The following is a 26,534-nucleotide window of genomic DNA, read 5'->3' as shown; positions in this document are numbered from 1 at the left end:
CATTCAACTAGACCACTTGCTTACGACGAGACTCAGTCTGCGCAGTCGGCACCCGCTTCCTTATTTGGGTTTTAGGTTGCCAGGTTTTAGCCAATGACAAAACGGTTGAAATTGAAACTAAGTGATCGTGTATGTGTAGGATGTAGGCTATGTCATACACAATCTGGCAACCTGAATGGATCAATGATTTTAAAATGAAGTTTGATTGCCATGCAAATTACGGGAGTTTTCCGGGAGAAATAACAAAACGGGAGGGTGCTGGGAGATGACCTTGAAATACGGGAGAAACCTGGGAAAAACGGTGTTGACAGGTATGATTTAACTCCATTGATTGGTATAACTGCTGTGATAATAATAGTGAACCAAACCTCAATATAGCCTAATTTAAGCACAACTAAACGAAGTATCACAGACTAAAGGTGCATTGGTGCAGTAGAAGTGTTTTCTGGTGTGGACTAATTGGAGCTGACACTGGAAGTCTGGGCTGGGTCTCTTTTGGCTATCAGAGGCAAAGGGCAGTGAGGTAACCGCGACAGTGTCTGGACTAATCTGAATCGGCTGGCAAGATTAGAGCGATTTACAGACTCTGGCCAAGATGGGATCCGACCACCCTCCTGTCTCCCCCGTAATCTGCCCTTTGCAATAACCCCAACGTGAGCGGGTCTCCTTGGCTTTGTGGTCCAGATCCATGTGGTTAGCATGCTAACAAGTCAGACTTTAGTTAGCATGCTAACCTTTGCTGTTACAGTTGTTTTTGTTAACTAAGGTAGTTGAGTAATGACAATCATTATTTGCAGCCATGTGATTATTACATGCACATGACTTATTGCATACCCATGAGTATATTTTTTATTTTATTTTTTATTACTGTGTGTTTTTCTTCAATGGTAAATCTGTTAAGTGGCTTTCCAGTTACTCTCTCAGTTAAGTAAACAGTTCATTAGCGCAGTAATTGAAGTAGCTGAAAAGAAATGTCTGAACTCATCTTACAGGACAACAGCTGCTGTGCTACCTGCCTTGGACCAAATGGATAGATAGAGATACTTTATTTATCTAGAAGGAAATTAAGGAAAAATACCCAGTGTAGTTTATAGGCCCTTATCCTGTGATTTTCACTTTAGACACATCAGGTGGGGATTACTCCACTGTTGTCTGTCTGGGGTCTGACTAAGGCAAGTATTACTACAGACTTATTTATTATTAGACCGAGACAGACCCAAGAAGATACTACACTCAACCAGACAAGAATAGAACAGATGCTTACCTCACAATCTGATCTGTTTTGCATTGCCTGTTACTAGAAGTGAGCTTTTGTTTGACCTGTGCAGGTCAACCTCTGCTGTCTTTTTGACTTCACCACCAGTGTTGGCGAAATGTCAAACCCCTTACAGGACAGACGTTGTTCTAAGAGTGAACAATAGCATTTACAGCAGACAATCTGTCACAAACAGAGAACGGAAACAGCAGAGAGAGTCAATCACGGTAGGTGTGATTCCAAGACTAAACCTTGCCGACCTTTCACACTCGCACCTTGACCTCCCATTCCTGATGGAATCTGGTCCCTGTCAAAGTGAATTTCAGCGGATTAAGTCGCAGTGAAAGACCACCTGGCACCCGCTGAGCTGACCTGGAGCGTCAGGATACACACATATCCCCGCATCAATCCCCACCACAGTGGCACGCCACGCACTCGGACAAACTCACCGGCACAGACCAGACAGACCAGACTGTCATCCTGACCTGCTTTTTGGTTCTGGTGGTGGACAGGTTTTGCTTTTGCAAAGATGTTATTCAGAATGGTACTTTTTGTCCATGGCGAGTGCTTCTCTTGCTATGTCACTCCCATTATAACTAGGACTATCTGGCTGGGATATAGGTTAATGCAGCACAACTGAAAGACAATGTGATGTAATACAGTTTAAGTGATTTAATATATCAACTGAAATGTGTATTGAGATTACAATTATTAGTCAATGTATTTACAATGAAAACAAAAAAACAGGGACATGTAACACGTGGAAACAGGAGAATCAGTAGGGGGCTATTTCTGTGCTAGATTTGCTATACAGTATATAACCATTATCCATGATATCATGAGCATATCATGAACTGCTATACGTTGCAGGGATTAGATCCTATTTTGACCACAGATTATACTCTGAATTATGGAATTACATCAATAGTAATTATAATGTCACTTCACACTAAAATAGATCATTATAGGAGCCCATAGGCTTATAGCTGCTCAGTGTCCACACATTGTTTCAAGATGGCAATTACAATATATCACTGACTTCTGTAGTGGCTCACTTCAAGGGCTTAACCAATAGGATTAGAGGGCAAACAGATCTTGTAAAGTCCTATCTGCTTATCTGCACTGGAGCTGTCTTCAGTAGAGAAGGAGCTTCCCTTAGGAAACAGGGGACAACCCCCTGAAAAGAAATGGAATAAAGAGTAATATGGTTTGCATAGATTTTCGGGCCATGCAATTTTGTGTATGGGAAGTTGCCTATCAACACTATATTAAAGAGCTCAGAAGAAGGTATAGGTAAAATAGAAGTTTTTTGAGAATTGAGTGTTTCGGAGTATAGCTCTACAATGCCAGGCCTTTCTTGGATTTCTTGGATGTTGACGGTGGCGGTTTTAACAGGAGTCTTTCACATCTTCACAGGTAGGTATTGCCACATTCTCACCTGTATCATCGAACCAAACCATGTGGAGTTTGAGCAACATCTCACTTTTCCTTTCCTGTTTTTAGATGCTTCGGGTGGAATTCATGTGGACACTTTGTTACAGAGATACGACCAGGCAAACTCTTTGGATACCACTCGAGCTTTATTGACTCAGTCAATTTCAAAGGCCCATACATATAATGAGAGAGGGGCATTATCCCGAAGAAAACGAGATATATTGTTCCCTAATGGAGTTAAACTTTGTTCTCAAGAAACCGTTCAGCAAGTAATAGATAATCACCTGAGCTACTTTCACCTAAGAGGTAAGCTGTTGTGTTGGCAGATCTCTTTTTCTCTATCACAGTTAAGAAGAAGGCTTTGTTTATAAAGTGGTTATTTTTTGTCACAGTTTGACTTTTTTTTGTTTGTTTTTGCATAATTTACAATAACCTGGTACTTTTTCCAAGGCTAGTAGACAGGGATCACAAAAGGACACCAATGCTAATACTTTTATCACTTTGGAAAAGATCAATTGTTTAAAAAAACAGGGCAAAACTTGGGCAACCTATAATTACTTATCAGCCACATCTTGTTTGACATTTGATCTTTCCATTGTGAAAGATTAATAAGATTTGATCAGATACCAGAAGAAATGCATTGAACTCTCAAGCGATCCTCCAATTGTTGGCATCTTACATTTCATGCATTATTGCCAATGGTGGGCTGATCAGCTGTTAGCATTTTACAGCGTAGAAGCTCTAAAGTGTTAGACTGGCCCGTTCCCGTGAGCCGACCCTCAGGTGGCTTCTTACAGCCTGTCAGCAGGGGCTGTCAGAGTCACACCTGCCTGAGGCTGAGCCGCCCGTCAGTCTGAACGGATCCGGCACGAGATTTCAGGCTACGCCTGCCCTGCACGTGTCACTATGCCCGTGGAAGCTTAGCAAGCCCCCGGCAGCAGGCTGGGATAACCACAGGCCCAGACCTTAGGGTGACCCTACTGCACACAAACAATTAGAACACTCATAAACATACAGAGTTTACAGGTTACAGATAGTTCATCATCATCAACCATTTTTTATTCAGGGAGAAATTGACTGAGCATCAAGCTCTTTTACAGCAATGCCCTGAGTTACAAAACATACAACAATAATCAAAATAACAAAACATTTCAAATGTTATGTCTAGTTAAAAACAAAACTAATTAATAGTAACTTAGTAATAGTACTTACTACTATGCTAAAATATTATTACTGCATTGTTATGTTGTTATATTACTTTTATATGTTCACAATGTTTCACAAAGCCTAAAAAGCCTGCTGTTTATGCTTGTGTTAAATTTTAGATATGGTTTCAGAAATTAAACAAATAATAAAAATAGAATTGAGGCTTCGTATGAGCATCTGAGGGCTCTTTCACAAAGCCAAACTGATGACTGCCTAATGGTTCTCTAGGTTGAACTGCTTTTTTAATAAGAGCATTCTGTAATAGTGGTGCAGTAGACACTGATCAGATGGGCTGAGGTGCCAGGAAAATATGAGACCCAGTGCTCCTTGCGAGTGGGCTTCTGGTTAGTCTTTCGGGCCTCCCGAGTTCACCGTGCAGATGTGGCCTGTCGAGAGGGAGAATGTTCACCGGTGTTGAAAATCGTCAAGGGTTAATGTCCCTCCAGTTATTTATTTTTCCAGAGACAGGCTACATTGAGAGAGAATGAGGAGTAACACATGTCTAAATAGCAATTTGCGTCCAAGCTGAGAATCCAATCCCTGTCTGGAATATATGACGCGTGCAGGGATCAAGAATCTTTCCATTGTTGTGTCCGTTATTGCTGTTTTTTTTTTTCACTGGATATCCATCTGTGCTGATGGGTCGAGAGATGTCAAATTCCACTTCAGCTTCGCCTGACTCTGCCATGGTGTTATGGCTCAACAGTTACTTTCAGGTCATGGGTATCCATCACAGTCTCGCTTTTCAAGAGAACTGCTCTTTTTCCAATGTGTCAATATGTCTCTAAGCCAGACAGGACTGAGTTAGCTACTCTGCAAATGATAAATAGTAATGTCATTTCAAATGCTTCATTATGATTCTTTACTGTGTGTACAGACAGGGTTAACAAACTGGTAAACACACTGGGCCAAACATGAAAGTGTGAGACAATATACACATCACAGCAAGGCATGTGATAGTAGCATATTGAAAAATGCCATGCATTCATAATGTGAAACACTAACACTACGCACCAATTCATGTCAGGTTATTTGAGAATGGTAGCTGCTGCACAGCTGTCTAAGATTTGGAAGTGAGGTCCAGCTGAATTCATGTTGTTGGCCCTTTGAATAAGAAACATTGTGTGTGTGTGTGTGTGTGTGTGTGTTGCGTGCATGCATGTGTTTCTGTGTGCATGTGTATGTGTGCATTTGCATTTGTGTGGTTGTGTGTGCATGTGTGTGTGTGTGTGTGAAACTTTTTTTTCTGCAGTGTGTCAGGAGACTGTGTGGGAGGCCTTCAAGATCTTCTGGGACCGTCTGCCAGAGCGAGATGAATACCAGGTCTGGATGGACAGATGCCAAGATGGCAGCGCCAGTGTGTTTGATATTGGCAGAGGTTTCAGCCAGTCAGAGGAGCATCTCACCCTTGTGCAAAACGTGAGCGAAAAGAATTGCTTATAGCCTCAAAGACAAACCCATGGGTTTTACAGAACATTTCCAGATGTATTGAGTGTAGTGTGCTATCTGTGTTCATTTTGGGTTACATACCAACTCACATCTATATCCATTTTCTTTTCCTTTTTTATGTTCTTTCAGAGAGTGTTAATGGCTTCATCCACTAGGTGAGTGTTCAGTGTTGGATTTCAGTTGTTATGAATATATCCTTGATTATTTCTGTTCAAGAGAGATTAAGAGGGGCAATGTGGAGCAGAGCATGTCTGTTACAATATAAACATTTCATAGAAGAAAAAGTGCCCTGACTTGTCCCAATCGGAAAATTCTCTTTTGGTGCCAATGACAACTTCTCTGAGAAATAAAGAACCATACGTCTCTCGGTGTTGGGTTGTTTGAAAATGAGCACGTTCTACTTGGCACCAAATATGAATTCTCAGGCAGGGATAACTTTAGGAACCTTTGCCAGAACCTTTTTTAAAAACAGCTAACTCTTGTATTTCCCCCCATTTGTCTTGTATTCTTTTACACTCAGAAATAACAAAATGAAGGCTATCCTGCAGTAATACTTGACTGCATTTACACACTTGTATATGCACAGACACACACACACACACACACACACACACACACACACACACACACACACATAGAACTCATATAGAACTGTCAAAGTATGCATCGACTTTCAGAATACATTCACATAAAAGCAAATATGCCCTTACTTTTATGTGAATGTATTCATATATATATATATATATATATATATATATATATATATATATATATTAGGGGTGTGAATCTCTCATGTAAAAGACGATACGATTTGCATCTAGATTCATGGGCACGATTCGATACAAGAAAAGATACATGTTTATAAAAAACGATTCAGTACGATTCGATTCGATGCAATTCGATGCAGTTCAAGAATGGAAAGCATTCTGAAAGATTTTTTATCATTTGCTCATAGTGCACATTAATTTTATATTATCAATTATCATGGTCATGGTTGTCAATTAGGCAAAAAAAATGTGTGAATATGATTATCTAAACTGAGGTTTGTTTCATATACTGTATTGAAATGAAAAAAGAATAGTCTACATTTCAGTCAAACACAGCAGCCAAATACAACATAAAAATACATTTTTATAGACTTTATAGATCTTTCACAGATTTTATAGTTATATCTGATTGTTTTCATGTAGCTGTAGCCTTGTTGAGGTAAGACAATACCAAAATAAAAGCGCTTAAGAAACTCTTGGCTTTTTCTCATATAGCATAGCCTAGCCTACCCTACAAGAATAAAATAGGCCTACAAATCAATAAACTCTCTGGGCTTATTTTGTTCCAACAGTAGACCTAATGCAGAAACCTATGCCACAAGTCTAAGTGAATATGAACAAAATCATTGGCTAATAATTTGTGCATCGTTTTAGCAGCAAGGGCCAAATTATTATTTAACATTAAGGAAATCCCTTCATCAAAGGTAAGGCTACTCTACAGACTATCGTTGCTGTTTAGGAATGCTATAAGTGTTTAATTTCGCGCTGGATTTCGAAAAACAAAAGCCGACCGAGTGCAAGTTGTCACATGCTTAAGTTGCAGTAGATGTATGGGTAATGAGGTCATTTGACAACTTTGGGCAATGAATGTAACCAAAAACGAACTGCATTACCCACAATTCCGTACCATGTATAGTTTCAAAACCGGATATGGGACGAACGCGCTGCTTGGAACGTAAATGAGAGTCTGAGCGAGCAGAAAACGTTGTTAAAAGTGCTATGTGTAAGAATTGAGGTAAAAATATCCAAAAAATTAGCTACATGCATCAAAAGAATGAGAAGAAATTAGGGCGATGATGTAATTTAAAAAATGACAAGGTATAGTGCTGCAGAGATATCAACCTGAATTAGCATGCTAAATTACTAGCCACAGCCCGACAGGTGTCATAATACCAGTTTCGGCCATGGGTGGCGGTATGTGGGCAACATAACCACCAGCCAAACTGCAATACACGTGTCTCAGTTGTTACTCTAGGGTAGACCAACTCACTTTGGAGGTACAGTATACTGCCCCCATCTTTTATGGAATGTGGAGTATGAATTGATTTTTTGGCGGACATTACACATGGCACCTTTAACCGATTCATAACAAGTAAATCGATATAACGACCGGTTCATTTCAGTTTTTTTTCCGATACGGGGCTTCACGTATCGATGTAGCCGTATCTTACACGTTAAAAACGGATACCGATATGTATCGGTTAATCTTTACACCCCTAATATATATATATCACACTTAGCCCAAAAAGTCAAATTTCTGATACGATTTGAGAAAGTTATTGTATTCACGTCTGGTATTCTCCTGGTCCTCTGCACCATCTGCTTCAGTGAGCCATTCAGCTCCTGGCCTGACATGTGCAGGTAGGCCTCTGGACCCTCATGGTTGCATCAAGGCTCTGTAGAACCTCTATGCTGTCTCCCCAAGCCTCCCCAAGCTTCGCCAACATCTTGTTGGTTGCTTATAGTCAAAGCTAGCATTTGCATGTAGCTTCCTTTTACTGTCCAATGCATCACGGGTGCTTCACTTTAATTGCATGCCACCAGAACCCAAACCATTCTGGTATCAGTTTGTTTCTCTTGAGGGTCGAGACAACAGAACTGAAAAAAAAACCACCTGTTTCTAAGCCATTTTGTTCTGGAAACAGTTGTAATTTTGAACATTTGCACTGACTTAGCTTCTCATGTTACATCTGTGCAGACCAGACTCAACTGCTTCTCCAAAAGAGGAAACCATCCAAACCACCACTTTGGAAGGTCAGTAGTTTTTATTTTTTTCTCCCTGAAACCAGAAACACTATTACAGATGTGTGGCATTTTTGTGTCATTCTTTAATGCTGTTGCAGATAGCCTTAGCAACAGATTTCCTGCTGAAAGCTAATCACACACATTATTCTCAGAATAGCTCCTAATCCATCTTAGTGATATCACTCACTGGTGTCAATGAGCAGGATCAGAAACCCAGGCCTCACCGAGCAAAGACCTGAATGCACTTTGAATGCTCTTTAAGAATACAGATATAGCAATAAACAAAAGTGGTAACACATGTTAGCCATAAACATAAACAGAAGAAGCATAATACATTGGTAATATACATGTATTAGTGATCAATAAGGTCTGTACTAAGCCTCATTACACATTTATTAGGTCTTTATTCAACAATTTCTAATTTTTACTAAGTAGGTCATTTACAGTATTTTTGGTGAATACTAATTGGTCTTGAGGTTATTGACACATAAGTCACATATTCAGACAGTGTATTAGGAGTCTACTCTCTGTTTTGACCCATACTATATACCAATAACCTTTGACTATTAATTGAGAATAAGAAATTGTTCAATAAAGACCCTAAACTAAAGTGTTACCACAAAAACTATGCACCTGAAAGAGTCTTTAATGTCTTCTTAGAGAAGCAATTATGTTGAATGTTAAAGTCAAAGATTGTAATTTTTAACTTCTTCCTTTACAGACATACAGATGGTGGTGACAGACCTTGAAGGGGACAGTGCTCCAGACCCCCCTTTAGAAACAGAAGTAGAGCAGGCCACTCCAGAGCCTGCAGCAGAGGAGGTCAGTGAGGGGCCTATTGCTGGCACTGATCTCCATGAAACACCTGAGGACACTGATGCGATAAGTCCCGAGACCACAGAGGAGGCTGTCGAGCAAGCTGCTGTTGAGGAGATAAGCCCGGTGGATATCTCAGAGAAAGCTGAGGATGCTGTTAAGGACGTCGTCCCAGATGTCACTGCGGAAGCCTCTGAGGAAGAGATAACCGAGGAAACGCCGGAGGACACAGAGGCAGTTGGTGAAGAGGTCTCTGAGGAGGTCTCTGATGACGATAGAGGCGTGTTGAAGACAGCTGAGGAAGCAGATTCTGAGGGTGCATACGGCGCTCCAGAGGTTGGTGAGGTCATTGTTGAGGCTGAGGAGGAAACAGCAGAGCCTACAGAAGGCATACATGAGGAGGCCGTTTCACCTGAAGAGGATACGGCAATAGAAGAATCACCTGATGAAGGAGAAGAGGAATCAATAGAGGAAGTGGTACCTTCAGAGGAGACAGTTGAAGAGGTTGTAATTGAGTCGGAATTACCTGAACAGGTTGTAACTGAGGAGGCAATACCAGAGGAAATTGAAACTGTGGAAGAAGAACCTGAGGAGACTGTAACTGAAGTGGAAGAACCTGAAGAGTCTGTAACAGAAGAATTACCTGAGGAAGCTGTCCATGAGGAGGAATCACCTGAGGAGGTTGTGCCTATTGAAGACGACTTACCTGAAGTAGGCGTAGAAGAAGAACAAGATGAGGTTGCACCTTCAGAAGAACTGTCCACAGAGAAGGATGATCATACAGCCACAGAGGACACACTTGTAGAGGCTGAATCTGATGTTGTCGAGGAGGCTCAGGAATCTGAGGCTGAGGAAACACCTGAAGACACCACCTCTGAAATCTATGAAGAGGAGATAACAGAGACTGCTGAAGAAGATGCTCCGTCGCCAGTTGCAACTGAAGACACAGCAGGCGCCCCAGAAGAGGTCACACCTGAAGTCACTGAAGAAGAAGTCGTACCTGAAACAGCAGCAGTGGAAACATCAGAAGAAGAACTACCAGAAGCTGAAGAGGCGGCGGCAGGTGAGGATGAGGATGCTGCCTCACACACACCTGAAGGTGCACCTATTGAGGAGGCAGTCGTTGAAGACACAGGTGAGACTGCTGTAGACGAAGTAATCCCAGACACGACTGAGGAGGATTCACCTGAGGATGCCACAGAAGAAAATGCGACTGAGGTTGATAACCCACCTGAGATTGTGGTAACTGATGATGCACCTGAGACTGTTGCGGAGGAGGATGGATCTGACACTGTAGCAGAACCGGAAACCGAAGCTCCAGGATCTGAAGAAGTTACAGTCCAAGAAGACATAGAAGACATTGCAGTGGAGGAGGAACCACCTCAAACTATAGAGTCTGTGGATATCACTGAGGAACCCACTACAACAACAACAACTGAAGCACCTATGGAAGAAATCATACCAGAGGAGGAAAATATGGTAAGCAGTACATTGTTATTTGTATATAACATTTTATTCATTTAGCACACGCATTACTAGTAAGCATTATTTTACTATTTCAAGACAAAAATGACGATATTCTGCCAAATATTTGTCTCACACTCACTGCTATTCTGATTTTGACCAATCCAGATCACCAACGAAATTGATGACATCGTGGCAAGGCCTATCAGACCAATGGGAGAGCACATAGTGGAGCTCAGCGTCAAGCTAAAGGGGGAATTTTATGACGACGCCCTAAGGGACCCGTCCAGTTATTTCTACCAGCGGCTGGCCGACCAGTTTACACAGAAGGTGGGATGGGAGCCCTGTTTCACTATCTCCTGTCTTCTATTACCGTTCTGCTTTTGCTCTTCTCACTGTGTTCTCTCCTGACCTCTCCATCCACTTCTGTTGTCTCCATTTGAACTTAGAGGAAGCAAGTTGTGCAAGCTTAGCTCTAAAACGATTCCATAGTGTCTTTCTTGGCACACATTGAAAGACAAATGAAAAAAAGAGGACAGTTGTCATTATTATATATTTATTTTGTTGTCGCATTTTTTTAAATGATCTGTCAGGTAAATGCACTGTGGACAAAGCAGGAAGAGGGATTACTGGAACTCGGAGAGAGCACTGAGTGCAGCAGTTACCATAAGTTACATTTGCAAAGCTGCGAGTGACAGGCTCTGGGAAGGTTTCTGCTGCCTGGAAACACTAAGTTTATTCCCATCGCTGGAAGTTGCCATCGTGCTCTTGTGTGCTCCCTCTTTCTCTCTCTGGCAGCCTCAGTGTCTTAGTTTTATATCATAGCCGAGAACTTTTGTGAAGGAAATGTCGAGCATATGAATCAGTCAGTCCCAGAACAAATAGCAGGTGGTATCTGAATAGGAGTTGGGACTTTCAGGGATTGGTGTACAGGGGAAAGGCAGGCGCCAACCAATGATGAGCTTTTTGACCCTTGACAAAACGATGGCAAAATCCCCTGTGCAAAAAAAGGGAGAGAGGAAAGAGAAACATTAGTGTGTGATTGATTGCATGATGATTTTCCTGTAATATATTATGAGATGGGTCATTGGATGCGGATGGTTTCTCGTTGTAACAGAACAGATTTCAGTGTAAATCTGCATTTTGACAGCTTGAACCTCTAACTGTGTAAAGTAGGTGCTTGATTCAGTTTGGTTTGATCTGGTTCGTTTTGGCGTGGTCACTCAGATGACCTCTGACCAAAAAGTGCCTCTTAGACAGTTACATTTCTGTCAGATGGGCTAAGTAAAAACAATAAGTGATGAATTGATCTCTACAAATACATGCATGTACGTATACTGTAGTGTCATGCTGTCCCATCTTGTCATAATAATATGCATGTATTCTTTTGCACTAGAAAACATTTTTAAACCCTGAATGTGTCATAATAGGAAATACTGTATGTCATGTCTTCCCCTCAAAGGATGTAATGTTCTCTTGCCCTTGCTTGGTACTTGCTGTTTTTGCAGCCTCCTGACTGTTGTGCATTCTTCTGGCTTATAATAATGGCATATATCCTCTTCAATATCTAGATTGAGGATGCATTCGAGCGACTTCCTGGTTTCAGGAGTGTGTTTGTGCTCGAGTTCAGGTAAGTTTCATCAACTTTCTAACTCAGGCATTCTAGTCTATAAAACACAATTTAATGAGAAAATTGGCTCAGGTATGTGATTTACAGTGGATTTCTCTCTCTGTCTCTCTCTCTCTCTCTCTTGATTCTCTTTTTAAAAGGCCACAGAAGGATATCCAAGGGTGAGTATTTGTCCCCCTGCTGAAATCAAAGTTTGACCTACATAATGAGCTCACTATTAAATATCTACATTTAACTGTTGGCAGTTAAGAATGAGTAACAATCCTCTCAGTTCCGTGACCATGAAAGAGTGGAGGAAAACCTGAAAATGCCTTTAAAAGCCATAAAATACAATCTGGAGAATGTTGAACTGGCCAAACGGGCAAGGCAAATACCTGTGTGTGAAGTTGCACTAGAGTGCGATAAATCCGTCCTCTCGCAGTAGTAGCATCTTTCCCCATCCTCCTCTATTCTGCAGCTGCAAAAGCCCCCAAAAGCCCGTCCCCTCCTCTGCCTCACATGATGGGAAATTCATGTGACTGCATCTGGCATGGACAAGCCAAAGGAGTCAACCTCTCTGTCCCACCCTCTCAAAGCCCAGCCTTTTAATGACCTCGAGTACTAAGCCTCTGAAACGTTTATACAAGCACGACCAAGTTGCCCCACGTCTCTTATATCCCGACAGAGAATTAGAGGTGTGAGAAAGCTACAATCCAAATCGAGGCACCTTGTTTTATGGGCTTGTCTAGTCTCTGCCACATATGCTAATGGCTTACTATGGCCAATCACTCTTTAAATTGGATAAGTCCTTTGCTGACTGAGGGGGCTAGCTGCCAACCGTGATGGGATTATACGGAGAAGTTTATGACAAGCTCAATTTTCTCCGCTGTCAACCATCGTCAACGCCAGATTCTCTCGTGGTTTATCACTGGGGTTGCAGGCAAAACCGCATCATGGATAAATGCACGTTGCGAGCTCCCCGGGACTTTTAAAACCACCTTTACTTTCTCGGCAGTTTGTTCTGTAGGTCATGTAAAGCCTATTAGCGGGCAGCCGCTTTTATGGCTCTGCCAGAAAGCCAGAACCTGAAGGGATAGCTCGACTGTCAGGGGAGAAGAAAATTGATCTGGTCGTAAACTCACCGGGTTTTTTCACACTTGTTGAAAAATGTGTGGCAAAATAAAAAGACAATAACTCTTGCGATCTAGGTCAGGGCCTACTTTCCATTCTCCGATAAAGCTTGCCCTTATGTGGCTCTCGTCAAGTTTTAGATGTGTACATAAACATCGAACTATTCTGGAAGCAATTTTCCAATTTTAGATGTTTGTTTCGTTTGTGTCCCATACCAGCCATAGTGCAGGTAAATACAGGTTTTGTCAACATATTTCTTGTAGTATTTTCTTGCTCATATAGTATAGGTTAAAGAAGCTGTTATCACAACCTACCATAATACATATTGTACTTAGGTTTGCATGACCCTGTTAGCATAACACATTATATGACATGTGATGTCTCATAATATATCATATCATGTTATATTGTATTATATTATATTATTATATATTTTATGTGACTTGCTTTATTGTCTTACAGTGGACTTGGAGTGGTGGTCCACTATGCAATCACTCTAGAGGGTGATAGAGCTGGACTGAGCAACGAAACCATGGACTACATCACCCTTCAGTCCAACTTTGTGGAGGACTCCTATCATGAGCCAGATGAGATACCCACGGTGGTCTACACAATCACAGATTTCCGCAACTACATCACAGAGGCCCTGCACAAAGAGAACTTTATTGGGAACACCACGCTGGACGTGGACCCGGATTCTCTCCAACTAGAGAATGGTACAGGCAGCTCTTAAAATCTGTGTTCAGCGAATTTGTTTTGGATTAGGTGCATAGAGGCTATGAATGTCATTTATCATTTCGGCCTTCATAGGCCTTGGGAAATAAATACAGTCTAATTCAGACCACACATGTAGTTAAAAGGTAAAACTAAACTTAAATGACGTGACCTTAAAAACCTGAATAATTGTGTGTTGCAGCACTATATCAGGAAAGCCCATCATGCAAGTAAACAGTGTCATGTAACCTGCTATGATGTTCAAACATGTCACTTGCTTTACTTTTGCCTTTTGCAGTTGAGACTTTGCTGCCAGTCAGACCAACAGGCAGAGCCATTGATTCTAATAACCTGGTGAGTGAACTGCACATTCTTCCTTCTAATTTAGATACAGTTTCCCCTCTGCAGAGTGTTGCAGATGGCATAGCAAATTTATTTATTTCAGTTCACCCCAGTGCCAGTGGAAATACTGATAAAATGTTATGTGTGATGAAATTGTGTAATACTATTCTCAGTTAAATGTGTTAAACGTGTTAACTCCTGCAAAAAAAAGAGAAAAGTTTTTGTCTGAGGTATGATATGAAATTGGAGCAATACGCAGCTGGTGGAGTTCAAAATAATTTGCAAAAATGTAAGTCTATTTTCTACAAATCAAATCACAAGCCACCACTCAGTACGTTGTATTAAGCAAACTGTTGGTTCAATCACAATGAAATATCAAAAAGTATCTGTTTTTAATTTCCCATGACACATGTTGCTCTCAAGTGATCCACTTTCCTCATTGTGAGCTCTTTAATTAGAAAGGCAGATAGAAATGCCCTGGAAATGTAGGAATGATTTCAGAATTTACTGGCTCTGTTTTTCCCCTCATATTTGACGAAATTGGCGCTTTTTACACGTCCCTTATTAAACTGATTTACAATCTTGTTTTGGCTGACTTGTACTGTCCGAGTCTGTATCAGGGAACATATGTTCATTCAGGTAATGGCTCGTTCTCTCAGAGGGACACATGGCTGTTATGGGAAGTATAAGGAGGCAACATCTGAAGTCAATTCATTATTCTTTCTGTCACGTTTGACAAACAGAGTTTTTAATGTTATCCTTTGGGCATTCACAGACCTTTTTATTTCTGTGTTGTTGATGTCCAGGATGAAAGACAACAAAAGTCTGCCATAATGAACTGCAAGAGCTTAGTAGGGAGTCTTAATGTTGTTGGTCATCTGGGTTAACCAAAAAAATGAAAGCAAAAAAAAAAAACTTCATGGCTGTAGGATACCATGTGCAAAAGGCCCTTAACAGGTCAAATGTGGAAATGAGGATAATTCGACTCAAGTGCATTATTGCACAAGCTGCCAGATATTCTCATCTGTTGAAACATCCCACAAATCCATTCCTGATTTCTCTTTATCCTCGTGAATGTGTACGAAACACCAGGCCGAGTCATCTGGAGCCAGGCACACGAGATGCCGGGAGTCCTGTTGCTGTGTGCAAATCTATTTCCTTTTGCATGCCAGTATGATTTTTCCACTGTTCTTAGTCCGGAAAAGGGGGGGGGGATATTTCCATTGCAATTCACTGAAGAGGTTAAGGAGAATTTGTTCCACTTCAACCATAAGCGCAGTGTTTTGACTTTTCACATGTGTGTGCATGACGCTTCTGCATGGGCCTTTTCATTCAGCTATGTAGTACTGTGTGTATAAGTCAAAAGATGATGATGCCTCACAGTGATTCCTTTTTAAACCACAAAATAGCCATGCTGTGTTGCTTGTGAATGTACTCAGTGTACAGTAGGTGCCCATAGAATACAGCTGATGGGTTAAATCTGAATGAAAACACTGTGATGGGAGATTGTGTGTTTAGCATGTTAGTGTTTATCTTGAAGAACATACCAAGGATTGTCTCTACAAATTCCTCTGTGGAGATAAAGGCAGTCAGATTAACTTGTCCCTGGCTAGAACCACTTGTGTGTATTCTTAGACTCAATGCAGTCAAAGCCCGTCTTTCTCTCTTTCTCTCATACTGTTTATTGATAGATGACAACAGACATTGCCTCCAAGCTAATCAGGAGTGTGTAGACATGTGGACCTGAAATGTACTTTCTTCGTTTGCACAAAATCCGAGAAAATATACACATGGAGTTTGCTTGATATTTTATGTAAACACACAGACTATTCAGCACAATGCCCAAAGCTAATGTTTGCCAGTTGAAGACTAGATGTTACTGTGGTGTTGCCTTTTCATAGTGTTCTCTCTCTCTCTCTCTCTCTCTCTCTCTCTCTCTCTCTCTCTCTTTATCCAGGACGATGTTCTTGCTGCTGAAAAACCCCCTGAGGTTCCTGGACAGGACATCACTGGCAATGACCTCTTTCTGAAAAAAGAGGACTTCCTGTTTGACCCTGTCCATCCATATGACCCATGGGTGGGCTCTCAGAGCGATGTGGCCAGTGAAAATGACGTCCTTAGCCTAGAAGAGTCGTTTACCCTGGCTCCAGCATCTACAAAGGGAGATGTTGCAGATGAATCCCTGGACTTTGGCTCGGGCTCTGGGTTTTCCGGGGATGAGCAGGGTCCCGACGTCTGGCCGTGGGAGCCAGAAACGTCCCCGCTGGACGAAGATGACTCAGATGTGACTGAGAGCCTGGAAAAGCCGGAGGCTCCACATGAACTAGAGCAGGAGGCAACACCAGAGCAAGAACCGGGAGAAGATTCAGCCATCGAGGAGCCGTTTTTGGAACACAGACTAGTGACTCAGGACATCCGCACTCACCCACAGTACATAACCACCGACCAGGCCCCCGTGCGCTGGACCATGGAAACACTGAACGTGGAGCTTTCCATGCAGACAGTGGAAGCTTCAGGGATGTACGATGACTACTATCCAAGCGAGCCAACGGTTATGTACTTCTCAGTCACCGACGTACCTCTCCCCGAGGAACCTCCTACATCTGAGGTAGTGCTCATTGAACAGTCTCCAGAGGTTGCAGTAACAGAGCCTAGCCACAATATGGAAGCCTTGGAGGTCACCCCCCAGGACACCTCCGCTATTGTGTCTGAAGACCAAGAGGCTACTGAAGATGTTAGAGATGTTGATGCCGAGTTACCTGCTGCTGTAAGTGTCGAAGAAGTTGTTGTGGAAGAGCATGACTTTGACCCTGATGAACAACCAGAGACTGGGGACCTGATAGTTATTGACGACAACATTGCTGAGGATGATGGAGGTGTTGAGATTCTGGAGGAGACAGGAAAGGACATCGAGCTCCCAACCTCTGAAAGTTCCCCTGGTGACATCTCGAACGAAGACCTCACAGAGGACGAGATGATTTCCGTGAGTGTGGCGACCGCGCTCCCAGCGCCCACCACAACCACCCAGTCCACCCCACTCTCTCCAGAGAAGGAGTCTCCTTTCACCCGTATATCCGACACGAACCCTGATGACGAAGAAACATCGGCCATCTTTCCATCAACCACCGAGTTCCCTCTCATTATGGAGGAGGCCAGCGATGAGACTCCACTGTATGGCATTGACACAGAGTCATACATCTACTTCGATGAGACAGAGCCTTTAGAGGAGGAAGGTGATGATGACTCTTTGATGATGCTTTATGAACCCACTTCATCTGTCACTGTCAACATTACACATGATGCCTCAGACCTCATATCCTTTGGCGACTCTGAAGATGACAGTACCATGGAGATACCCACTCCAGATGCGCATACCATGGATGTCACTGAGATGGCCAGCATAGCCATGCCAATCAACCCAGGCAAAGCTCTGATGGTGTTCTTCAGCCTGAGGGTGACCAACATGAGGTTCTCGGATGATCTTTTCAACAAGAGCTCTGCTGAGTACAAGTCCCTCGAACAGAGGTTCCTTGAGCTGGTAAGATATGCTTTGTACTCAGACAATGAGGGCAGTGAGCTTTGACACAGTCTCCATACAAGCCACAACAAAACAATGTTTACTCACATAAATCAGCCTGTAAAAATAGCTCATCTGGTTGTAATGATGTTCTGTTTTCGTGTTCTCAGTTCATATGCCACTGGATGAGGAAAATCAGTGCATTGGCGAGCGCACAAATGGAATGATTTAGCTTATGTATTTGTTCATTATGGTACTAACTTCCAGAACTATTAACTGGATGAATGTTATACAATGGGATGGGATGCATAGTAGTTAAGCATCTAAAAATATGTTATATAATTATATACAGTAGTAGGCCTCAGAGATGGTCAATCCGGCTTCAGTCCTACCAAATATTTGTTTCAACCTGTAAAAACTAGCTGAGTCTTATTAGTTGAACTCTTTAGCACTGTAGGCCTGGTAGGCCTTTATTAATAATGTATATAGGGTTTTATGGTTGTAGGTCATTCTTTGGCAGTCGTACCACTGTCGACATGCTGAAGTTGTTTCTCTCAATCCCTCAGCCACTTAAATAACTTTCTGAAAACCAATTAGCATTAACCCCTAGTAATGAGCCTTTATGTGAGATTAACAATGCACTTCAGACCACTACGTTTACTTATGTCTTTTCTGAATTGGATTAGCAACAACCTACAGGTCCTTCTAATTCCCATCCGGTTTTGTTGTTAATGACCTTCATTTCTCTGCAGCTTGTTCCTTACCTGCAATCCAACCTGAGCAACTTTGAGAACCTAGAGATCCTTAACTTCAGGAATGGCAGTGTTGTGGTGAACAGCAGGATGAAATTTGGCAAACCAGTCCGAAATGAAGTCACCACGGTTGTCTACCTCATCCTGGAGGATTTCTGCAACACAGCATATCAAACCATGAATTTAGCTATTGACAAATATTCTCTGGATGTAGAATCAGGTAATCATGCCAATTCTTTTCCAGGAAACAGTATCATTGTCATCCATGTCTGTATGTAACTGGTAAATATTGATATTTGTAAGAATATTCAAGATTAATAGCAGACATTGGCACCAATAACCAGACATTTGGAAATGTGGGATTTGAAGGTGGGATTCTATGGTTGACCGCCAAAGAAATGTAATGCCAGATGGGGTTTGTCAATGGTATGGCTTAGGCCCATAAGTTGACAAACAAACAGTGACACTGACAGGTCAGAGGCCAGAGTTGTGCAGAGCCCCTGGAGTAAGTGGGGTCAAGGGTCCAGGTCAGCAGCATAGTCCAGCTCACTTATCCACCAGTTCCTGACAGGCACTTTATGGGTCATACACAACCTGTATACACTCAATAGTAACCTATTCCATTGCACTCTATTCTTTAATGGTGGTATGAATCATCTGATTATCAAAGTATGAAATTAATTAATTTTGACATATAATACATTACCTCCCTCATTTTGGGTGTTAATTGCATCAAATCTCAAAATATCACAATTGCAGTTGTGTCCTTTGGCAACGTTCATTCTCATGTTCTATTTCACTTTGTATAATATAGGCTACTGTATATTTTTTATACAAAAAATGGCAATCTTCTATAAAGGTGTTTCATAATGTAAGCTTCAATATAACCGCCTTAAATGCCAAAACGTGTCTCAAAATAAGGCTGTGACCAAGAATCACCCCATGTGTAAAAGACCATTAATACCAAATTATGTAAGCAGAGTGTTTCCACACTGAGTGCCATTGATGCTGTTCTCAGAGCCCCCTCACTCAGACTGTTCCGAAATGGGTGACATGGTCAGCTAATGTGTTTTGGGAGACTGAGAGGGGGGCGGGCACTGGTACTAGACTGGTGAGTCACTAGCTGTATTTATCGTCACTGTCTGTTCCCCCTTGGGGACTCTGGCTTGGCTCTGGTAATCTGTCTGAGCCAGTTAGCTGTCACAATATGACAGCTCATCATATCTTATTGCTGAATCATTATGAGCTTGAGAGACTTATAAACACAGCAGGGTCTAAGCATTTATTGATGCCAGCGCAACAAGAGGTGCTTCTAAACAGGAAGAGGATCTAAGATTTGATCCTAAATGTGTTTGATATTCCTCTGAGATCCAAAGTTAGAGACTACTGTAAACCCAGCACTGCTGTCCCTTTCCTGAAAACCAAATCTAAAGTTGATGTTTTTTTCCGACCAACTGTTCCTTGACCAGTTACAATTGGTGATCACGTGTTATTACATTGTAATAACAATCCACCAAAAGTTTTGCAAGCTCAGTCGAATCCAGATTTACATGCAGAATTACACACTCATATAAATCTCACTTACATAATCTGTGCTGCATGTCATGGATTGATCTCTATCAGTCGTTTGGCTCTGTTTGCTTCTTCAGGTGAAAAGGCAGACCCATGCAAATTCCAGGCATGTAACGAGTACTCCAGGTGTGCGGTGAACCGGTGGTCCGGCGAGGCGGAGTGCGTGTGTGACCCTGGCTACTTCAGTGTGGACAGCCTGCCGTGCCAGAGCATCTGTGACCTTCAGGAGGACTTTTGCCAGAACGATGGGAAGTGTGACATCATCCCCGGCAAGGGGGCCATCTGCAGGTGAGTGTTAACAGCATCGGAGGGAAGTGGGAGGTAGAAAAGCTTGAAAAGAAAACTAGATGCAGCTGCAAATAGCAACAGGTCACCCGTTGAGAACAAGACACTCGTCTCCTAAGCAGAACGTCTAAAGGAGGCTAGGAAAGAATCTTTGCGCTTTTGCTGAAGATTAAAGTGCATGTGTTTGTATATTAGAAGTTAAATCATGTCCTTTCCAAAGTGGTTGACTAACAATGTGCTGTTCAGCTGCATAACAAAAGCATAAACTAGATGCAGTTACTCCAGCTGAACTAGTCATGCTTTGGTCACTCTAGGTGTCGTGTGGGTGAGAACTGGTGGTATCGCGGAGAGCGCTGTGAGGAGTATGTGTCTGAGCCGATGGTGGTTGGCATCGCCATCGCCTCAGTGGCCGGCTTCCTGTTGGTGGCATCGGGCGTGATATTCTTCCTGGCCAGGACACTGCGGGACGACTATGACAAGGATGACTCAGAGGACCCTCTAAGGTAAGGATCAGACAGTAATTCACAGATATTAGCATGGGCATTAGCAGTAGCATATTAGCATGGGATTTTGCTGTGATTACTGTCTTGTCTCTGCATCAATACCTACCCCACAGAATTATAAAAAGAGAAAGGAGAGTGACAAGGATGACAATTCAGTGGAAGTTTGTTGCATTTTATATTAAATTGCTGTACCTTTGGATTGTTTTCTTTACTTACATTTAATTACATTTATAAATGTATTAACTGTATATAGCAAAACACATTTACATTAATTTTCTTACAGCCTAGTTCATGATACATTGTACAGTACAAGAATATTTGCTATTTTTTTAATATTCACACAATGTGGGTAAATGGGTAATTACAATGTTACAATGTACAAATTAATATACATTTCCAGTTACCCCAAGTTTTTTGTTATTGTTTTGTTCTTGGTTGCTCTCTGATCTGTGTGGTGTAAAATTTATTTTAGTCTACTAGTAATTACAAATAGGCGTTTTTAGGAAGAAAAGAAGTTCTCTCTTCTGAATGTTTAATGCAAATCTTATTGTCCCTGTTTTCTATCTCAATTTTCTTTTACATACATTTAACGGTTTAGTGCTGCAGAGCATTAACTAGCCTACTTATTCCATAATTTGTTGTTATAAATTAACCAGAAGAATACTAGGGCACGACAAAGAAACCTATCCATCGTGTGCATGAAAATATTAAAGAGTGTTCATGCATAGCGTGTGCATGGTCAATGGGTCACTCAAACCTCTTCATCCTTGCAAGCACAGACAGATTGTGAGGATCTGTCCTACGTTGTTTGGGTCCAAGGAGAAAGTTATTGCATGTATGGCCAAATCCCACGCTCTTTTTAACCCAGCAGGAAGTGCTGGAGCTGATTTGGCAGCCATGTTGCATTTTGAATAACAAATCAGGACATGTTTATTCAAAAGTCTCAAAACACTCCTGATTGTGTTTAAACATGGTCGGTGGTGTCAGGATCAACAGTGTGTCCGGCATGCATGCTTCTGGTGGCTTAAAGGTTCTCATTGTGCTCTATCTATCAAAACCCAGGCCTCCACTTCAATGGGAGACGAGAACAATTCCTGCTACACTGGTGACTGGTGTCCCCTAAACATCCACTCCCCCCTCTGAGCTGCTGTGCCACACAACTCCCTCACATTCAGCACGGTGGGGTGTCGAGAGTGTAGCTTTTAGTGACTCATTTGCAACCAGTGAACTGTGATGCCTCAACCGCCAACACATTTCACTACGGGGGGGGGGGGGGGGGGGTGGTATAACAAACGCGAGTTCCAGAGGACACTGTATCACAGTAGGAACAGATTAACGAGTCGGCGAGTGATGCAACAGCTCAGCGTGAGATATCACAATGCGCCAGAGCTGTAGGTCATCACGTACCAAATGCCACCACCACGGCGGTAGGCCTCCCAGAAGCCGTTCTAATGCCCCACACCGAGGAAGGGGTCAAGTCTTAATCGTCTAGTCAGACTTTCCATGGCTGGACGTGCAGATAAGACTGCAAGTGTTATAAATAGCTGGAGACTTTGTCTCTGTGTGTGTGTTTGTGTGTGTGTGTGTGTGTTAGTGTGTGTGTGTGTGTGTGTTAGTGTGTGTGTGTGTGTGTGTGTGGGATGGGGTTGGGGGGCTGTGGGCCATCTCAGCTGCCCATTGGGGACTGCTATCACGTACTATGAGCAGAATACTGTAGGTGACTAACCGGTGTCTGCCTGCCACGGCTCCTTTTGTTGTTGTCCCCGACAGACATGGCGAAAGCGAGCCGTCCCTGGAGAGGGCCACCAAATACAACCCCATGTTCGAAAGCGACATTGCTGTCGGGTACAACCAGTACTACAGGCGTTACCCAGACATGCCAGGCTACAGCAATGTGAGTACAGACGCCTCCAATGAGTTTTGCAGTGAGGAGATCAAACAAATCTACGAGAACAGCCAACTCTCCAAAGAGGTACGTCATGAATGTTTTCTTCAAGGCTTCTTGGAGGTATGTGAGTGTGTGTGTTTCTTCGTGTACACTCGAGTGTACCTGGCATTTGCAGATACTCTCCCGCTGTGTGGCTGGACTTCCTGTGCACTAACTTCACTCATAAAAAATAATAATCCGTGTCTGTTCTGAAATACTCTCCATGTATTTTAATGAAAAGAAAGCATGACTCCCCCCTTTGTCAGGAGACTTCATCTGATTTATGGCCGCTTTATGACTCCGTGATCTTTTTAACATAAATTTAAGGGCACACATAAAAAAACTGACATATCTATGAGGTTTCGCATATCCAAACAGTTAATGTGACATAAAGATATAAATTACACCATTTATGTAATAGCCACTGTTATTCTTGTCTGCTGAGATTAATCCCCCCCCCCCCCCTCTAACTAATTTCGATGGGTGATGGCGTCATTGGAATTGCGTTTCATTTGTTTTTCTTGGTGTGAATCGGGAGGGAGTAAATATGTCACTTGCTGAGCCTCTCACCTGTGACACTACTGATGTGAGAGCTCTTGGCCCAGACGCCACCTGACCGTGGGCGGTCTGGTCAATCTGGTGCTTTTTACGGAAGCGCCTCGAGTTATGTAACCGCCTCTCCTCCTTTCACTCTTCTTCCCCCTCTTCTTCCTGCTCTGTGTGATCCCCTCTTCCATCCCTCCATCCCTCATTCTCTCTCTCCCTCCTCTCTCTCTCTCTCTCTGTCACCTGGTGCAGGAAATTGAGGAGCGCATACGGGTAATTGAGCTGTACACCAAGGACCAGCAGTTTGCAGACTTTATGCGGCAACACCAAGTGTGAGTGTGACTGTTGTTATTATTATTACTACCACCTGCAAGTGTAGTCAAGGAAACGGGGGAAGACAGCCCACCTGAAATACCAAACCTCATTAGAGAGCACGAGCTCCGAAGATGGAAGGGGGATGTGAAAGGCGGCCGCCAAATCCTCTCTGGCCTTTCACCCCCAGTCTCCAGCCCAGCCTCCTGTGGAGAACTTCTTCCCCGCTGTGCCACCTTTGATCAGGTGGATATATCATTACTTGTGCAAACACTGAAAAACGATCCCCCTCCTAAGAATCAATGGAAGGGGGCTACACGTGGCCAAAATCCATCAAAATATTTAAGCAGCACTGCACTGCACAAGATCTAACAGATCACATTAGACACTGTAGGAGAGATGGGAGTGGAGAAGTGCGGAAGAAGACATCCGAAACTGGTGAGGACCTGATTGAAGGCTGCACTGTTTTGTCTAGAGCGTCCAATTCCAGACAGACATCTCATCTGGAGGAGGCCTTTTTTTACCTTGAACAGGTGTAGAGTTCCAGACAGAAACAGTGCAGCCGGTCATCGTGGAGACTAACATCCTTAGCAGCTGTGAACACAGGGGGAGAACATTTCACAGGCTGTACCCAAATGTCCTGAGGAGAAGGACTGATGGTCTGGGGTAAGAAAGAGAGAAAGAAAGAAAGAAAGAAAGAAAGAGAGGAAGAGAGAAACCAGAGGACTGTGGGTAGTACTGGACATTGAACACTGGGGAGCTGTGAGGGCAGGGGGATAAAGCTGGAAATTGCAAGTGCAGCCCAGCTGTCTGGACCATGTTAGCTCACAGCCTGAAAAAGACCAACCAGCACACTCATCTGCCACTGATTTCTCCATGATTGTCCTGCACTCAAAGTGCCAAGGGCTGTCCCGTCGTTTACCCCATTGCTCCTGCTGCTGTTTGTTGTTGTTTTTTGTGTTGTTGACAAGCTGAATTCTTTTTTTCGATTGCGTGCCATATTGTGTAGCACTATACACTGTCAGTACCCACCAGATTAATAGCTTCTGTCTTGTCTTGTTTTGAAACGCAGGATCTTGGACAATCGGAGAGACAGCACGTCCTCAATATAGAACTGTGGGGAGCAGAACCCAACTGCTTAGAACCACAAGGTACCCTTTTGGTGTTCCAAGAACCTATACTAGAATGTGTCCATCAAATTATGCAATATGAAATAAGCAAAATGCTATATGTTAATGGCCAAACAACATTGAAACATTGAGTTTTGTTGGAGTGCAATATAGCATGAACTTTGATAACTGTCTCCTTTTCTCAAATTTTTGTCTCTCATTCTCTCAGAACCCTGCCTTTGTCTTTGAAACAAAAAGAGAGATGTCCTGTGTTGCCATGGTGTTCCTTATAGCCTTGGAGGAAGACTGGAGATATGGGAAAGGATGTTTCAGAGGCCAGTTTCTGGTCTCTTCTCTGTGATGGTGAAAGTGCTTACCAGTGGCTGGACATGAAAGACTTTGTCTTTTCTTTTTCTTGTGGGATATGAACTACTTCTTTTTTGAATGTTTGATCTGCGTGTGATTGAAGCATTTCTTTTTTGTCTTTCTTTTTTTTCCATTTCCTCCTTGTTGGATCCAGCCAATACGTTTCTTAAAAAAACATAACCAAAAAAAACTTGCAGCAGACTTTTTCAGACAAACAGTCAACCAACCATCAACCAAACCATATGGTGAAGTGAAACATTAAGTCAAAAGTCAATGCTCTTAGTCAAGCCTTTAGCTGTACTGTAAAACTACATGGTAGGATGGTCTGTACCACTTTTTCACGGTCTTGTTTTTTTCTTACTCATCCTCAGTCATCGGTGCCTTCATTTGGTTCCCTGGTCTTACTTATTGTGTGTGGTTGGGGCACTGCTGTGTCTTGAAATAAGGGATAGCCTAGCCTAGTCTAGCCTAATTTGGAAAGTCTCACTGGAATTCCAATATTCTGGAGAATTCACTGGACGCAGGATTTAAAATTCAACAGTGCTTGTGGCATGGTTCTGACCTAGGAAGCTCTGCTTCTGCATGGAGTTGAAATGGACTCTGTAAATAATCCTTTGAATATGTATAACCTGCATCATGTTGTTGTCCCTCTCGGAACCTTTGGTTTTGGAGGCTGGTGACACATGTTGGGAGACTGAAAATGATGGCTCTAGTTCTCCAGGTAGAGAACCTTGTTGGTTTAAGGAGGGAGGTTGGCACGTTACCGTTCTCTAACCCTCTGCCTCTACTACATGGGTAATGGGACAATGGTGGAATGGGGGGGATTTTAAAATAGAATTTAGAAAGACAGGTAATACAGCAAAATTTGAATGGCATGTGTTGTTGATGATTTTTGGTGCTTGGTAGTCATGGCTGGGGCATCTTCTGCTAAAAAGCTATCAGAAATATTTATATGGCCATGTTTAGTTTTAAAAAAATATATAAGATGTTACTGTTAACATCATTACAAAAATATGGGTCTGTCAGGTTTTTGGATTTAAATTCACCCCAATCGATTTAAAGTTTAATTTGTTATGCCATTTGAATTGATTTTCTCCAGCAGATGGGATTCATTTTTACCACTATATCACCTACAAAACAATGTTAATAGTATGTGAGATTTCTGTCACATGTACTCAGATACTGTACTTTGAGGAAGTATCTGCAACATCCCCTTCTGTGATCCAAATGCTCCCTGGTGTTTTTCTTTAGTTTCATACTCCAGGGCATTTGCAGCCGCCCATCCCTGTAACTGTTGAGGAAAATCAACTGGACATGACTTTAAATGCAATTGTCTGTGACTATGCTTATGGTGGAGTAGTATGAGTATTGTAGGCTGTGGGGCAAGATGTCATTGCATACAACGGAGGTTGTTTGTTTTTGTAATAAATCCA

At 42.4% G+C, this 26,534-nt stretch overlaps 1 protein-coding gene across 4 annotated transcripts; it reads left to right on the top strand.

Moving 5' to 3' along the window:
* The first annotated feature begins 289 nt into the window (after positions 1-289).
* LOC121698285 (interphotoreceptor matrix proteoglycan 2-like) lies at positions 290-26,534 on the top strand. Of its 4 annotated transcripts, XM_042080246.1 has the most exons (20): positions 913-1,482; positions 2,592-2,671; positions 2,759-2,995; positions 5,148-5,314; positions 5,474-5,499; positions 8,090-8,145; positions 8,858-10,431; positions 10,585-10,746; positions 11,988-12,046; positions 12,187-12,207; positions 13,619-13,872; positions 14,169-14,224; positions 16,170-17,750; positions 18,482-18,701; positions 20,131-20,341; positions 20,653-20,841; positions 22,612-22,813; positions 23,567-23,646; positions 24,699-24,777; positions 24,965-26,534. In XM_042080246.1, exons 2-19 carry the CDS (start codon positions 2,599-2,601, stop codon positions 24,736-24,738), a joined length of 5,208 nt encoding a protein of 1,735 aa, XP_041936180.1. In that variant the 5' UTR covers positions 913-1,482; positions 2,592-2,598; the 3' UTR covers positions 24,739-24,777; positions 24,965-26,534. The 4 variants fall into 4 exon arrangements, with proteins under 4 accessions (XP_041936178.1, XP_041936180.1, XP_041936179.1 ...); XM_042080244.1 differs by adding an exon at positions 290-311 and having other exon boundaries at positions 993-2,995; XM_042080245.1 differs by having other exon boundaries at positions 913-2,671.

This window comes from Alosa sapidissima, chromosome 23 (assembly GCF_018492685.1).
Source record: "Alosa sapidissima isolate fAloSap1 chromosome 23, fAloSap1.pri, whole genome shotgun sequence".
In the NCBI taxonomy this organism is placed as follows: domain Eukaryota; kingdom Metazoa; phylum Chordata; class Actinopteri; order Clupeiformes; family Clupeidae; genus Alosa; species Alosa sapidissima.
This window is presented reverse-complemented; position numbering and strand designations above follow the sequence as displayed.